This window comes from Polyodon spathula, chromosome 22 (genome assembly GCF_017654505.1).
Source record: "Polyodon spathula isolate WHYD16114869_AA chromosome 22, ASM1765450v1, whole genome shotgun sequence".
NCBI classification, from domain to species: domain Eukaryota; kingdom Metazoa; phylum Chordata; class Actinopteri; order Acipenseriformes; family Polyodontidae; genus Polyodon; species Polyodon spathula.
In genome coordinates this window covers 10,785,993-10,803,103 of record NC_054555.1, presented here as the reverse complement: position 1 = coordinate 10,803,103, position 17,111 = coordinate 10,785,993, and the positions used below count along the sequence as shown (strand labels likewise).

Genomic DNA, 17,111 nt, shown 5'->3' with positions numbered 1-17,111 from the left:
GTATTAAAACATAGGGGCAGACCCACGATAAGGATTTACTTTAGTGTAAAGTTTGCCTCCTGTGAGTTACTGTAAAGTTGATCACTGTGATTACGGAATCACTTATTAGGTTTTGTTACATTAACACTGAGAAAATGCTTTGTGGTTCTACTTCTAACTGTGCCGTTTCCTTCCCCTTTCAAGTGGATGACCTCTTTCTTTTCATAACGGTGCTGCTCTGATTCTCTTCTGACTTTAGATCTTGGTGCTTGACGGGCAGCTTCTTCGAACTGAACCAGCTTTCGTCATGGATAAAGTACAGAAGTTTCTAGCTCTAACAAACGTTACAAACTACCACAAAATCCTGGCGTAAGTAGCAGTTGTTCTAGAATCTCCGGGGAAAGGCGGAAATATTTGCCTTCGAGGCACAAAGTTCTGGCGATTTCAGTACTTGAACCCAGAGAACCTGCTGCTGCCAAAATAGGGTTACCTTGTAACTTTAAAACTTGCTGTAATACTGAGAAATCTTCATGTGTGGATTGTATTTCAGTTCTGTCTTAGAATTATCCCTCTATTTATTTATTCTAGGTTTGATCCAAAGAAAGGATTCTGGTGCCAGCTTGTAGAAGGAGGGAAGACCAAATGTCTGGGGAAGAGTAAAGGAAGGAAGTACCCTGAAATGGATTCTGATGTACGTAGGTTTGCTCTTTATTCTCTCTATAGAGAAAAAACACCAACACCCTCCACTGCATGAACAATGCGGTTTCACTGATAGCCAATTAAACAAACATTCTGCAGAAAATTCTTTAATCCCAGTTACCCGTGCACTAAAATGACAGTTGACAGATTTGTGCCCTTTTTTATATTTTGATTTTCTTTCTTTCAGTCCAGAGCCTTCATGCAAGACTATTACAGAGAGCACAATATTGAGCTGTCGAAGCTGCTGCATAAATCAGGACAGTCTCTGCCTACCTGGCTGCGAGAGGAACTGCAGAATACCAGGTAGCGAGGACAGAGAGACGGGAGCAAAAATTGAGAGAAATGGGTACCAGCCAGCTGCGAAATTCACGTACATAGAGGACTGAGGAAACTAGAAGGAAAAATAATAATTTTTTTTCAAAGCTTGGAGAGGAACCGGATTGAGAACCTTGAGGAGAAAACGAGCGATCAGTTATCAAACTGTGGACCTGGCTGCATTTCTACTGTTGTAGAGCTGTAGTCCTCTGTCCTCATTGCTCTGGCTCTAAAGTAGCATTGGCTGTAACTAATGACAGCTGCCTTAGAAGAGGAATGGACCAGGGGAGGAGGGTAAAGACTGAAACCCAAGTCTGGTTGGTCGCTGCATATGCCAGTGACGTCCAGCCATATTACAGTAGCCAGTAAGGGACTACAAGTGCCAGGATGTGCATTCCCGGTTAATGTGGTCAGTACCAGTTGTTGTTTATCCTTCCATTTTTTTGTTGTTTTTCGTTTTTTAAAGCCGTCATCAATGTGTTTTAACACTGATAGCCAGTAGGAATACAGGTATTGTAGAGTATTTGGGTAAGGGCATCATGGAGATTTGTAACTGGCTTTTTAAAAATGTTATTCTATCAGACCTAGAAAAGTTAATTATTGCAGCACAACGGGAAATGAAATCAGAAGAGGTTGGGATTTGTTTTTAAAATATTTGTTTTATTCCACAGTATTAAATAACAATGTTGACATGCTTGTGAGCAGAGGTAGACAAGGTTAGGCCAAAAGCACCATTAACTAGTTTCCTGTTTGCCACAAAATTCTACTTTTGCGAAGAAAAAATGTGATTTGGCTGTTAAAACACAAACCTATGTATTGATCCACTAATGGAGATTGGAGGAGAATGTAAACTGGGTTGATTTTCATTCAGCAGTCTAAACAACTTCAATTGCAGTGCAGTTAATGTTTTTAGTTCTAGCTGACTGACTGTGTTTATTGCATATTTACCATGTGTGCGCCAGCAGTGCTAAATGTTTGTAACATCCCGTGAAATGATGCGTTGTTACAATAACAGGTCAGGCATTCAAATGCTAATAGAAGAATTTAGGCAAGTTACTCCTACAAAGCTGTGGGAGAGAAAGGGGAGGATACAACCAGCTGGGAGTTATCCATTGGTGGAAATTGGATATAATGATGCCATTTGGCACCAAATGTGGGATGTGCAATGAGGAATACAAATAATAATTACTAAACCTTTTTAAAGCACATTTCAATTTTGTTCCAGTATTGCTATTAAGTCATCAATTTCATCAGTCATGCTGTATTGTGATCATGCAACATTCCCCCCCAAGCCTCAATCACGCTCTCTGTCTTTCCGGTCCATTGAGAAGGCAATCTCGTTTGTCTGAATAACCAGAGATACACGACTGAGATCATGTCTAAGGAGTGTGATAGACCCGGTCAGGGAAAAACAAATATAGAGGTTGTTCTTCTGTAGTCCCATAAAGGGCACACAATACAAACGGCGACGTATCCGTCTTCAACTGAGGAAGTTAGCTATCCTTCTGTACAGTTTCAATGGTGATATATAGTTTGTGAACTGGTCAAAATAAAAGATGCTGGTTCAGATCCCAGCGCAGTCTCCTGTGGGGAGGATCCCAGCAGCAGCCCTAGATTTACCTTCAGATTCTCTTATGGAACCTCGAGTTTCTTCAACTGTTAGAAGCTTTTCATGAAAGCCACCTGAGGATTCTTAAAACAATCAGGTCAGGAGTGTATATGGAATTTCAGAAATCAAGTTTAGTCAGTGCCACAAGGGTTAGGAACTATTTGTTACAAAGGGCTAAAGCCATAATCCACCACATGGTGTAATATTAAGGGGTTCCCCATGGTAGTATTTACTTGAAAACACACATACACAGTATATTGTTCTGTTTTTGCAGAAACGGTAAGTCTGACAGATATATTGTTCCTGACCTGAATTTAATCAAAGTTTATGGTGCTCCGTAGCTATAAAAAATAAAATAAAATAATCGTCATAAGATTAAAGCATCACAATAACTGTTAATTTGTTGGTTTTTTTCATGTATTTGAGTTTTAATAACTGCGTTGGGTGGCTATTTATACTGCAGATTGAGTTAGAAGTACGTTATACAGACAGATCAAAAGGAAACCCACACTATTAAATACCAGGCATAAGAAAAAGCTTTAGTTGGCTTCATGCAGGATCGATAGTGCCTTGTACAAGAGCAGTACATTTACATGTCACATGTTGTAGTGCATAGTTACCAAGAAGCAACAGTACAATCCCAAAGTGCAAACCATATTTGCATTGACTATTGCTATACAACCTTAGCCTTCATAAAATCCTCCAAACATGGTGTTCTTTTATTTTGAAGCAAATACTGGTTAGCAGACCACTTGGTACTTGACTGTGAGGAAAGTATGGTTCAGATGCTTGTACAGACCTAGTACCTTAATCGTGGCTTTATTAAGATTACACAGGGTTCAACTGTTTTCATTGCCTGTCCCCCAGTCTTTACACGTGTAGTTAATTTGCTTCAGCTAAATGTATTGATATATTTCAGTGATTGTGAGAGGTAATACATTTAATAGTACACTGGCATGTTTGGTCTGTTTTTTAATGAAAGCAAAAGATTCGAGCTGAATATTACAGCTCACCGCTGCTTTGAAGTTGTATCCACTAATGGATCTTCTAATTGGTGCACATTCTGAAGCTTGTAGTGGCAAGAAATCAGTTTTTATTATAATTATTTTTTATTATCGAACACAGTGTGCTGTGACAAGGTAGTTTTTGGTACACTGCTGTGAACAGCAGTGCCCCAAAACCAGGAATTTAAATGGCACCTTGGTAATTATTGCCAAGATAGTCTCCAAATGTTTCTGCAAAGCCATGTTTGGCTGTGCTAAATTTCCTTGGTTTCTGTCTCCTCACACTCAGGGTAAGCTCTGCTCTGCTAATTTTGGTAATTGGCTCCCCACAGTTAAGAGGAAATTGCTCTGCGGTGCAGTGCCTTTCCGTGTAATTCTCTGTTCCGAGAAACAATGATGATGCACTTTGCATTGAGTAGATAAATGACATCCTTTGAACTGCAGGTTTTTCTTTATTGGGTGGTTTTTTTTTCTTCCCACCAAAACAGAGATTGTATTAAATAATTAGGTACTGACAAAACTCCATTAAGTGTAGGTATGGTACACGCTGTATTAACTAACCAAATTTCAATTCTTATTATGAAAATTCAGGATTGTAGGAATGTAAACTGTTCATGATAATTTAAAGCCTACAAATTATTTATTAATATTGGCATTATTATTAGTATTATTTAGTTTAAGTCAAGAAAATGAAATACTTACATTAATATTGAAGTCTTGACAAAATCAAACCACGTTATTTTTAAAATCAGACTGTTTCTTGGATATTTTATATTGTTCTTGCAATTAAATCAGGACATTTCTACAGGGGATGTTGGGCACGACAAGTATCTTGACAAGGTTTTGCCAAAAACAACTAAATAATAAATATCCACTTAACAGTATATTGGGAGCATATTTTACACAAGATGTTCTATATTGTGTGAAGTCATCTGTTATGATGTGGAACAACTATTCCAGTTGTAGTGTTCATCTCGAAATGATGGATAATGCTGTGACTCCCACTGTACTAGAAAAGTTACTGGCTTTCAGACAGCTGTGTTAGCTTTTGGCTTTATTGGAAATAAAGCATTTCTATTCTGGCAGTATGCTTTCAAGCACAGACGAGTGCAGGATAATCAAGTATTTTGCAGCTTTTAGTAGAAAACTCAAATATTATGAAAGAAATATATATTTGAAACAGATTGTGCCTATATATATATATATATATATATATATATATATATATATATATATATATATATATATATATATATATATATATATATATATATATATAAAATGAATATCTGTGTGTGATCTCACCTAAGTTTGGATTCTACCACTAAATGTATTACAGCCACAGCATTTGCTTGTGTTTTGCAACACGTAGAGAAATCATGCTCAAACTTTGCTACTGGCCTAATGATCTAAAAATGTTAGCTGAAAGAGCACTTTCCTAATGCACTTGCCTGCCTCTTTTTAAAGTCATATTACCCTCTCCCCTCCTTTGTAGCTCTGAGTTTGTAATAAGTAATCCTGTTTAATTCTTTGTGGTCCATCTTTGTTCAAATACTTAAACTGTGAAGCATTCTAAAAACATGTGTGTTTAATTGGATTCAATGCAACACAAAGTTCAAAAAAGTGAATCTTGGCACAAAGAGCCTTAAGCATGTATAGAGTGCTAAGAAAATGAACTACATTCCATGGCAGATGGTGCATAACTACTGTACTGCTATTACTACTAATACATTCTATTTTGTACTTATTTTGGTGGGCTGGAAGGGGAAGAATCAGGCAGTCTTGTACCTGGTAGGGATGTTTAAACCTCTTTATTGTATTATCAGACTAAACTGTAAATACATATTCTTATATGCAGTATGTAAGTTCCTGTTATCCAGAGTGTCTAATTTATACCTCATTATCCCTCCCTGCCATTAATCAGTGTCTTTTTGACTTTTCCAAGCAGCATCTTGTGCTTTGTACTGCTGATGAAGCAACCAAAAAAAACAGCTTTCTTATTGTTCAACAGTATAGCACCACTGTGTGCTGTACAGTACCACTATGTGCAGTATAGTAGCACTGTACAGTATCACTTTACAGTACAACACCTCTGTGTGCAGTATTGTAGCACTGTACAGTACAGTACCACTGTTTGCAGTATTGTAGCACTGTACAGTACAGCACCACTGTGTACAGTGGCAAACAACTGTATACCAGGAGTCGCTTTCTTCAGTAGCAGTGACAATAGAGAAAAAGGGTTTAATGCAGACCATTTGTAATAAGAGAGTTCTTGCTAAAGGAAAAAATCCACTATGTATAAATGTACTCAATTCAGTGACGTGAACCAAATGAAGACCAGCCGGTCTGAGAAAATGGTATTACCACTACAGGACAATATGTGTTATCAAAGCTGCTTATTTCATGTTTTAAAAATAAAGAAATACTTTTTTTAAAGCTGTTTTCCTGATTCTGCACAGTGAAACCATTTCAATTATTAAACACATCAACTGGTGGTGCTGTGCTGCTTTAATGTGCTTTAACCCTTTGAAATCTGCTGGGGTTGGGAATCTCCTGTCTGCCTGCAGCTTGGCAGGCTATCCAGGAATGCATCTTAGAAGTTAGAACAGGACCATTAACATTGTAAATGCCTATGTCAATTGTATTTATTTTGTAAATTACTTGAAGTCAATACTGTTATGTAACCCAGTTTTTACTATTATTATGGGGGGGGGGGGGGGGGGGGGGGGTACAGCAACAGCATTCTAAGGGTTAAAAGACAGCAGGGTGTACATTTTGGATTAACTGATTTAATACAATGGAGTATTTGAAATGTGCGTTAAACAGTAGTTCATGAAAAACACCCAGCTGCTGCATCATCGTTATTACAGACAGTATAGTTCTGAGCTAAAGCAGGGTCAGCAATGCTAGTTGGAAAGTTATGGTATATCCTGTGGGATCATGCGCATTCATATACTGTATTACTATTTATTTCTCTGTCTGGCAGGAGATCCCGCTTTTTTTTTTTTTTGGGGGGGGGGGGGGGGGGGGGTGTCATCCATGTGACCTGCACACTGTCAACTGTGTTTTCTATATTTTAAAAGTCCTGTATTTTTAATGAACTCATAATTATATATATATATATTATATATATTATATATATATCATATATATATATATATATATATATATATACATATATATATTATTGGAAAAAACCTGGACTGTACAATAAAAGACTGTAGTTGTTAATATTTTTTATTGTGTAACCTACTTTTGTGCTTTTAATTACAAATAAAAACACCACTTTTTTTCTTCTTTTTTTTTGTGGGCACTCATCTGAGAACTGACTAAAGAGCCCATGGAACAGTATCTTCTGTGTTTTTGTTTTTATTTGAATTTGTTTTATGTTGTTATCTACCAGTGGCATCCAGAATGTGTGAGTCTCAAATTGAATCTCGTCAGGCAAGGACTTCAAGCCAAAGGAAAGCCCAGTGTTACTAATCATTTGTAGAACCATACCAAAAGCTACAAAGTAATACCTGCCCGCATTATTACATCTGTCATAGTGTTTGTTGAATGAAATGCCTTTTAGAAATCACCATTTTGTTATTCTGTAATAAAAACATTATGCTTGAATGCATTTTCGATTTGTATTGCTTTTTGTATGCAGATATCAAAACACTAATGACAGAAGTTTCTTTTTTCTTTTAAAACTACTTATTCACTTTACTGTACACAATGAAAAAAATACAGTAAAATGAAGTCCATGAAAAATCAGATTTGTAAATTTTAACATTAAAACAGACCCCAGAACGTAGGTACAATAATAAGCCTGGACACCAAATACTCCGTAAACACATTCTCTGATTATCACAAAATTAATATTTGTCTTTAAATCTCCAGTGGTCAATTGTGAAATCAGCACAGCTACTTCTGACATGACCCTTGAGAGAGGTGGGCACTCTAGGGTCTAATTCAATCAGTTTTTACTATAGCTGGAAAATACCCGTTCATATTTATTATTATTCCTATTTGCTAATGTGTTTATTAAATCAAAATTGTTCCACATTTCCTGTTATTGCAGGACTTAATATTCTAAAATGTGTTTTTCTGAGCTGAAAAAGCTATTGAATCTTATTCTGTTTCTATTGAGCACAGGTGACAAGTCAGTGAAACAGTCTGTAGTGCCTCTCTCCAGATGACATTTCCCTAAGCCCAATCAAAATGGTCTTTTACATATGTGTTTATGATGTGCTGCATCTTTCCAACAACAACACATATAATTTAACACTTGGCACACCCCAGGGGAAAGTGATTTCCATTTCTAGTTGCATGCCATATTTATGTGGAATCTAGGGAAGATCAGCCAGTTCCATCCAGTGGTCTGCCACTATGGAAACAAGTTTCCTTTAGTTTTGCTGGTAAGACACTTCTGTGCACTAGATGGCGCTAACGCTTAATAATAAAAAGACCCTGTGGCTCATCTTGTCTATATTACAAATGTCTATAGCAGGCTACTATAACTGAGGAGCAGATCATGGACTTCCTGTCAAAGCACAAATAAAATTAAAAAAATAATAATATTTGATTAACAGCAATAAGAACCACTAAGAGTGATTGTGAAAAAGTAACAGAACAAAGTCATTTGAGCCACTTGCGCTTTGATATATTGGACTTTATGCGGGGAACATTTGTTAGGTATTAATTAACAAATACATTTATACACAGTCCAAAACAAATCTGGGTGTAAATGATTAAAAAAAAAAAAACACGTGACACAACATTTTATTACCAGCTATCAAGGGCTGGTGTGGTTGGTAACAGGTGAAGCTGTGAAATAGCACAGACTCATTTCTCTTGCCTGAGGGGACAGCTGCACAGCCATCTAGAATAAACCCAGCTGAGAATCTCTGCATGTATGAACCTGCTAAACACTCCTGCACCACTGAGCACTACGGGAGAGGCTTCTGAGGAGCGACGTGCTTCACTGTAAGCATTTTCTCCCTTGCCTTTTATTTTAATCTCAGGGAATGCCTGCATGGTACTAAGTACTGTACATCATCAGCAGTGACAGTTTGTAAAATGTTTTGACGTTAATCTCCATACTCTCAGATTAGAGATCCCTCAACATATTATTCCAGATGGAGCATTCTTTATGATGCCCCCTTTGCCCTCTTCAGCACTTAAACTCCTTAATAAAAGATCAGCTGTTTTCCGGTGCGACAACATGTCCATGTGAGCCAGAGGATGCCAATATATTTCAACGGTGTATCGCTATAACACTAGCCCTAATCTTCTATGCAGTCTGTTTTATGTCATCCCTGTTTCTAGAATGTTCCTATTCTGCTATTGTTACCTTCTAGGATTGTGGCTGCCAGATGTGCGTATTACCCTAATAAAAAAGGCTTTGTTGATAAGTACTTAACTGTATCTTTGCAAGCATTCAATTGTCTTACATAGAGCACCTATGCTACTGCTGCTCTCTTACATATAGCAACTCTGACCCTTCCAGACCAGGCCTTTGTTCCAGCAACATTCTTAAGTGTTTATTTGAACCAGTTAAATCTCCAGCTAAGCCTCAAAGCAGTAAATTATTGCATTATCTCTGTTACACCTAGTGTGGAATGGCCCTCCATACTGTAAGTACAGGACCCTATTCAGTTTAGATGAGTGTCATTTGGTTCGCTTTACTTCCTTAAACACCAAAGTTTAATTTAGCAATTGAAGACCTGGTTGGTACTGCGCCCGGGGCTGCTCAATTTAATAAAAAAAGGATGTGATTATAAAACTTGGAATGGCTCTCCTCCTAGTGGCTGATGAGTTATTATTACTTACATTAGCATTAGACATACAGTACTTACCTCTGGGCTGCAGAGCTTGCTGTTTAGTTGAATGATAAGATGTTTGGCGTTTGTCCAGCCCTTGCCTTTCCATTCAATTTAATGGGCTGAGATGCCAATTATCAGACTGTCCACTAGGGGGGTAATATTGTGTGATGTGACTAGTTTCCAGACAACAAAATGCCTGACTTTAGAAAAATAAATAAACCTGCAGTGGCAGTTATTATATAAAGCTGCCACACAGCAGGACTGTCAGGACCTCATATCTCAGAGCTCATGTGAAGTATCGACTTCATGTTTGCAGGGTTACATAAATCCTGCATTCTAAATGTGTTGGTTACCATGACATTGAATTCTAATATGGTTGCCATAGTGAGGCTATGTTACATTTTAGGCAATTCTGTATTAGAATGCATCTTTGGAGTTTTTGACTGGGTGAAACAAATCACATCCATTTCACATATTAATTTTACTTAATGTTTACAAATTACAACTCGTTGATTTCTACTGTAGCTAACGTTTAAGCTTATATTTAGTGATGTGCACTGCAAATAACACAGTTGGCAATCGAATCCACAATGAAAGTAGGTAAAAAGAAGAAAAAAAGGAAACCATAATTTGAACTCTTGAACAATAATGGTTGTCAGTTAAAAAATGTACAGTAGCATAATCCCTCATACTTTGAACACTCTGCTGTCCTTGTGGAATCAGAATGTGTATTAAATTATGAAATTAGAGGGTCTACAGATTAAAGAGCCTTCGATAGTGAACTACATCTTTGAGGAATTCAGAATTAAACAGATTTTGAGAATTACTTAATTTGCTATAAAGTGCTCAAAGGCATGGAACAAAGTATATTCCAAGTAATGGGTCAATGATGGAAAGTAGTTTTAAGAAAACGTTCCTCTTTAAAAAGAGATGGTGTGTTTATGTGTTTAATTAAAAATAAATAATGAAAAAAGTTATTGATATTTTATTCTGTTTGTTTTCAAATGTTTATTAAAATTAAAAACGATTTGGCTGTATGGTTAATAAAAAAAAAAAAAAAAGATTTCAAATAGTAATTATATTTAGATTGAGATACTTTTGGCAAGTTATGTAACTAATGTGACTTACACGGGCGCACTTTATAGGAAAACTTGTAAATACAAAATATGTAAATTTTCTATAATGTAATGGAATCATTCGCCACCTAATCTAAAAAACAAACATTCCACCATAGAAAATATAAATAATCTTAACACAGCAAGAGAAGTTAAAAAAACGTTTCAATGTATACTTTTATGTTTAATAGCGACGATGTGTTGAATTCTTAGACTTTTAAACGGTGATTAGGTTTTAGAGAAATGCGTAATGTACAGCACGTTTCTACGATACACGTCGTGTAAATCTCGTAATTTACTGTAACATCACCTGACCTAACTGTTTTATGCTTGATGTTTTCTTCTTATTTATTTTGTTATAAATATTAAAGAGCACAGTACATATAAGCAACATGCACTGTACCCTGGCTCTTGTTCAGTCCATGTTGCAAAAACAAACATTAAAATAAAACCAAATAAAAACACACATTTAGCTGCATCGGAGAAGCCATTACTGTGAGGGCGATTAAGACAGGAATATTATTGTATTTATTGAATTTTCATATAACGTGTATGTGGAAGAATAACATCGTTTATATAGAATTTTCATTAGGAATTATAAATGAAAAATAAACATTTTCATTGGTTACTACGTCGTGTATTTCCGGAACAGAATGTTGACCTTTCCCCCGGTTTCAATTTTTCCTTCCTTTCCTGTTTCGACTCCGCATAGGAACACACATAGGTATGTGCGCTCCCAGATTTTATCCGATCAAATCCTTTATAATCTGAAGAGATATGTGTAAATGAAAATAATAATCTGACAATAAAAACTCACATCTACTGGTATCAAGTAGCATTTATTAAATGGGTCGATATAAAGGCGATAGTTCAAAGTATTTGAAACTTGGGTTGAATCAGGTACAGGCCTCTTTTGGAGCCTATTGCTGTGTTGAGTGGATTTTGGTGTATTTCAGTTTTGTACCGGCAGTGCGTTATGTTTGTTGAAATAAAATACTGTTTTTTGCTATTGTAGAGGTCGTCTGTATGTCAGTACTACCGTACTTCAGTACCTGGAACTTCTCGGGTCTCATTTTGTTTCGATTAGTGCTGAGACCTCCAGCGTGCAGTGTCTGTCTATGCTCATGCTTCATTACAACGATTTGCAGTACCTTGCATATAATCCCTGTGCTGGTTTAGACTTGTATGTTTCTGTTCAGTAATAAATAAAGCGTTTACGATGTTTAGAACGTCACGGTGCGTCGTTGTAGCTAGTTTGTAATTCCAATGAACTGCACTTTTACTGTAAAAACATGACGTTATTATGGTGGTAAAAATGCACCCAATTGTACAGTTTGTAAGTGCATATCTGGTTTGGAGCCAGGCCTCAATCATGTTAACATGAATTTGGTCTGTGAATGAAGGGAATGCGTTATCTTCCAAATTCATGATCCATTCTTGAGATTCGCTGCTAGGTGTCTGTGTTATTGGAGACTTAAGTTTTAAATGATTTTTGCAGTGCTTGCTTTGGCGTTAACTTAGTTTTGATTAAATTCTGTTTCTTAAGTCCATTAAAACCAACATCTAGGCAAGTGGTTGTGTGGGCCTATATAGGAGAAACAAGCAGGTTGCTAATAGTGTAACCATTCATAAATCCTAGTTTTTGTTAATGTTTACATTGGCTACCTGAAACCTAAATGTCTTGGTGCTTTTGTACATGTTGATAAAAACCTAAAATAAAAGGAACATAACTCATGATTGAGATGGTAGCTTTCCGGTGTGTAGTAGTGCCACTAACTAGAAATAAATTTGTTCTCTCAATCTTAACATTGGTGCTGATTTTTGTTTCGTTTGTCCCCAGCAATGGCACCTCGTAAGGGTAAGGAAAAGAAGGAAGAACAGGTGATCAGCCTGGGACCTCAGGTTGCTGAGGGCGAGAATGTTTTCGGAACCTGCCACATCTTCGCTTCCTTCAATGATACCTTCGTTCATGTCACTGACCTATCTGGCAAGTATGTATCTGACTGGTACCTGCAGTTACAACTGCCACACGTCCATGTGCCCTCAGAAGTGGTCATACACGAATAGGTCTGCCTTTGTATTGCTGACAAATGTCTTGCAGTGAAGAGGGGAAAATAATGGTGTTGCTGCATTTAAAATTAAGCTGTGCACTACAAAATGAACATGTTTCAGTTACAATGCATGTCAAACCAGAATACTGTTTGGAATAGCCTGCTTACATGACAGGTATTCACATGCTGCTGTGGTTCAAATTTAATTGAATGGTGTCTGCATGCAAATTTGGTATGAGAAATTGCCCTGTCAGTACCAGGCTTAATAAACTGCAAAACTATTCGAGTGACAAAGCTGTGTTTTAAAGGTGAAGCTGAAGTGTGTGCTGCTTTTGTTTCCAGGGAAACAATCTGCCGCGTGACTGGTGGTATGAAGGTGAAAGCCGACAGAGATGAGTCCTCTCCTTACGCTGCTATGTTGGCAGCTCAGGATGTAGCGCAGAGGTGCAAGGAGCTGGGCATCACTGCCTTGCACATCAAACTGCGTGCAACTGGAGGCAATAGGTGAGAGCATATGGGCATTGACCTCTTGCAAACAGAATTTCTCTTAAAGCTGCAGCTTGGAATAAGGTATCATTTGCATGCTCAAGATTTTCAGACAGATGTGGGGTTTAAAAGTGACTTGTAATGTGATGCTCTGGTTGTGGAGTAGCTTGGCAGTATTTATTTTAACCTGTTTTGAGTTTAGGTGGTGCTTGCTGCCCTATTGTATAGACTACGTATTTTGGGGGATGAAAGTGCATGTCGCTGATACTATATGAAGACATTCTACCCTTTGACTTTGAACTTGTACTCCAAATCCTTACTTCATGCTAACTACCTATTGGGAAAATCTGTGCACTTATTGGCAACCTTGTATTGTGTAAAGATGTAAAAACCCTATAGGCCAAATGTGGTAACCTTCAGGAACCAGTTGTTTTAGGTTACATGTAACTAAGGTGACAGATAAAATTGTGTGCTCTGGATTTAACCACGTGGTGACTAAATAGTTAACAGCAGTAGCACTATTTTTTATCTAATAAGGTCTGTTAAATTGATTCAAGGTTGTATGGTAGTACAGGGTCAAGGTAGGATGTTACTGCTACAAGCTTCAGAGCTCTTGGTATCCTCAAATTCAAGCATCCTAATACATGCTTTGCAAAATGATTAAGTTTAGAGGGTTATAAAAATGAATTATATGCTTAATGCAAATCTGGTAGCCTCTTTGTAACTGTAAAAGCTGTTAGTTGGGGTACGTATTGACATCTCCCCTCAGTGCTTGAAGCGAAGTGATGATTAATTTAAGACATTTTGTCATTTTAAAACCATGTAATGTGTTCGATAGACTGTGTTTTTTCTCCCAGCACAGTTTAACTGTTCTCTTGGGTTGATTCTAAGGGCTTCATGAAATGCTGTTTTATCTATTTCAGAACTAAGACCCCCGGACCTGGTGCACAGTCTGCACTCAGAGCCCTGGCTCGTTCTGGTATGAAGATCGGACGTATTGGTAAGGATTACGTAGAAAAGTGCAAGATATGAAGCTGTCTGACTGGATTATATTTAAAAAAAAAAAAACAAAACAAAACAAAACTTAAGAAATATACTGTAAGGCTGCAGAGTATAAGAAATGAATGCATCCTGTCTCCAGCATTATCTACAAGGTGACAAGTCAGTAGAGGTTCCATTTAGGTGAAATGGATTCCATTAGAAGAAAATTTAATCCTGTTAGATTTATTACTGCATGCCTTTTAGTATAATTTTGTTAGCATGGACTTATCTAGTCCATATTGGAATACTTTTCCTTCTGCTGGATTTGTTTGTAGACATAAGTCTATATACATATCTGAAAGCTAATGTATGAAGAAATACCAATGTGTAGCATGCTTTTTTCTTTTTTCAGAGGATGTCACCCCGATCCCATCAGACAGCACCCGCAGAAAGGGTGGTCGTCGCGGACGTCGTCTGTAGAGCGTTTTCTGCTACTGTCAATAAAAAAAAAAAAAGGCAAATTGGCATCTGGTCCCTGCTTTATTTTTTTTAGTATAATGAGAATGAATGCTTAAGTGGTGGCCAAATTTCTTTAGTCAGTGGGATTCACTTAATGTAGCTTTCTGTTAAATATCATGGTCTGTAGGGGTTTGCATGTTGTGGCTCAGTTGTTGCAAATAAGATTTAAGTTGTCTTCTGATTTATCTTCTAATCTCTTTTAGATTCATAAAATAATCCCCCTTTATCCTGATGACCCTGGAAGTTGGACATCTTGGCCAATCTAAGTAGCTTCTGAAATATTATTTCTAATTTTAAGTCAACAGCAAGGCAATAGATACCTGGAAATTGTTGAAGTTTCCAGCTTTTGAACTGCTCAGAAAGATTGCCTGAGGACAGATCAAAGACGGTCTTAAGGCATTCCCATCCAAGATCCAATCCCCAAATGCAGCTTCAAGGCAGTCTATATGATGGTTTGAAACTAATAGCGGAGGTTTTGAACTAAAACAAACCTCAAACTGATGGTTTTAGTCCATGTTTATTTAAACAACATTCACTCCCTAGCACAAACTAAGATACCAAGTTAAATGCATCCTATAAGGAAAGGGCAAGAAAAAATCCCATCTGGATCATTGAGTGGTAACTAAAATCTGCAGATCAGCAATCCAGGGTTTACCTCTCCATGTACGATTAGTGCATTTGGTAAAAGCTTCCAAAGGAGAATATGGATTACCATTTTTAAATGTCATGGAATCCTTTTCAAATCTAAAGAACAGGATTCAGAAATATAGATGTGTTACATTTCTCAGTTTGGAATTGGTTTGTGTTTAATTATCAGATTTCTTACCTGATCCAAGGACTTGAGTAACCTGATTCAAGTTCATTTCCAATTTGGTTTGTCATTCATGCAAGTTTAGGAATGCTTACCAGGCCCAAAAGCAACAGGCTAGAAGTGCCACAGTAAGGTGCAATGGTCTGGTTAAGAGCAGGTTTAGAGATGTCCTAGAACAGTGATGTACTTCCTATGGACGGGGAAATGTACATTGCTTTAATTCTGATTGGCTGTAGCAGCAGATGGGCTGTTTAAAGCTAAGGTAATCATTTTGTGAAATGTTAGTGTTTTTCTGAAGCTTTTTTAAAAAAAAATTTAAATCTGGTCTCAAGAAATGCAAATTGCTATAACTACATTTTTATACAAACTGATTTGAGCAATGTGTCTGATTTTCAATTTTTTTTTTGTTTTGATCAGTTTGCTTGGCTAAGGAAACCTTCTTGCAAATTCTCCAAAAAACAAAACGGGTCAAGTTAATTTCAAACACAAGCTACTTTTCCCACCTTTAGTGGAGTCTTGGTATTATCTATAATGTCTTGGTTATTGTCGCACTCCAGTTACTGTCACTCTTATTAGTAATTGGACTTTCCACAGCACCTACTGTCACTAGAAAAACTAGATTGTACATTTGTTGAGCAATCACAAAGGCATGAATCCCTTTGAAGTGATACTAAAAGGTGCTGTATCTGGCCACTAGATGGCGCTGAAAGCATACTCCTTTGTTGGCCTGCATCGGAACTTGGAAGAAAGAATTTGTGGTTAGGGTGTTGTCTTGATTTTTAAAGAATGTTAAGCACCTGCAGTGTTCTGAAAGCGGTTTGTTTTAAATATATTTACCTTTAATAGCATTACCACAAGGTATAGTGTTTAGGATGTGTACTGGTATATCAAATTATTATTTTATCTCATTGGAGATTTCCTGTTTTACTTGAGTATCTGACATGAGGAAACTAAGACATGCACATTCTAATAGATACAAAATGTTTCATTCTGTTAGGAGGTTTGTTGGGGTTGGTTCCGTGTCAAGCACTAAAAATAAAAGTTGTCAGTAAACCATTTTTAAGTATTAAAACCTGCTGACAAAAATATATACTTGAGTGCTGAGTAGCTAATGTACATCATAGTTCATAGGAATTTCAAATGCTTCTTGTATGCATTTCAGCCATGTATAGTTAAACCTCTTAGTATTTGTGTTATTGTGTTAACTGTTAGTCCAACTTTGCATATCCTATAAAACATGATTTTATACAATAAATGAATGGTCAGTATGTAAAGAAATATATGAAATACATTCTGCTATGAAACTTCACATCAGGAGTTTTCCAGAGAATTAATTCTGCCTTTATTCTGTAAAAGTAATTGTTCAAGGTTGGCTGCAGTACATATTTTTTTCCTCTGCAAATACAATTCTAATGCTGAAGCAGTCATTTGTTGCTAGGTAGAGGAGAAGTACAAAAGCACTCTTTGATGCAGACGTGAAATAAAAAAGTCATTTTATGGCTGGATATTAGAAAAGTAGCATTCTCTGTTTATTTATTTGACCAATAATGTAACAAAAAACAGCAAATGTAACAAAAAAAAAAACAATCGGACCCTTGAATCGTCATACTATATTAACATCCCCACTGAGTATTGTAGAGTTTATTTTAATGATCATGTTTATCCTTGTAAGAAAACAACTGTATTGTCTTAACATAGAACACAAAGGATACATTGTGAAGTTTGCAACCTA

At 36.8% G+C, this 17,111-nt stretch overlaps 2 protein-coding genes across 2 annotated transcripts in view; both read left to right on the top strand.

Annotated features, from left to right (window-relative positions):
* The window catches only part of LOC121297212 (bifunctional heparan sulfate N-deacetylase/N-sulfotransferase 1), a 60,891-nt gene extending 56,078 nt beyond the window's left edge, over positions 1-4,813 (top strand). Inside the window, exons 13-15 of the mRNA XM_041223357.1 lie at positions 239-348; positions 568-670; positions 866-4,813. Of these exons, the coding sequence (XP_041079291.1) occupies positions 239-348; positions 568-670; positions 866-985 (333 nt within the window). The 3' untranslated portion in view covers positions 986-4,813. The remainder of the gene's footprint in view (positions 1-238; positions 349-567; positions 671-865) is intronic.
* A 6,379-nt stretch (positions 4,814-11,192) lies between these two features.
* Positions 11,193-16,876, top strand: LOC121297294 (40S ribosomal protein S14). Its single transcript, XM_041223534.1, has 5 exons — positions 11,193-11,255; positions 12,372-12,522; positions 12,925-13,086; positions 13,992-14,068; positions 14,462-16,876. The coding sequence occupies exons 2-5, from the start codon at positions 12,374-12,376 to the stop codon at positions 14,527-14,529; spliced, it is 456 nt and encodes a 151-aa protein (XP_041079468.1). The 5' UTR covers positions 11,193-11,255; positions 12,372-12,373; the 3' UTR covers positions 14,530-16,876.
* The last annotated feature ends 235 nt before the right edge of the window (positions 16,877-17,111 follow it).

Coding starts and splice junctions, on each gene's coding strand:
- LOC121297294 (XM_041223534.1), top strand. CDS start 12,374: ATGGCACCTCGTAAGGGTAAGGAAAAGAAGGAAGAACAGGTGATCAGC. Junction 12,523..12,924: donor GTCACTGACCTATCTGGCAA/GTATGTATCTGA, acceptor TTTTGTTTCCAG/GGAAACAATCTGCCGCGTGA. Junction 14,069..14,461: donor TATGAAGATCGGACGTATTG/GTAAGGATTACG, acceptor TTCTTTTTTCAG/AGGATGTCACCCCGATCCCA.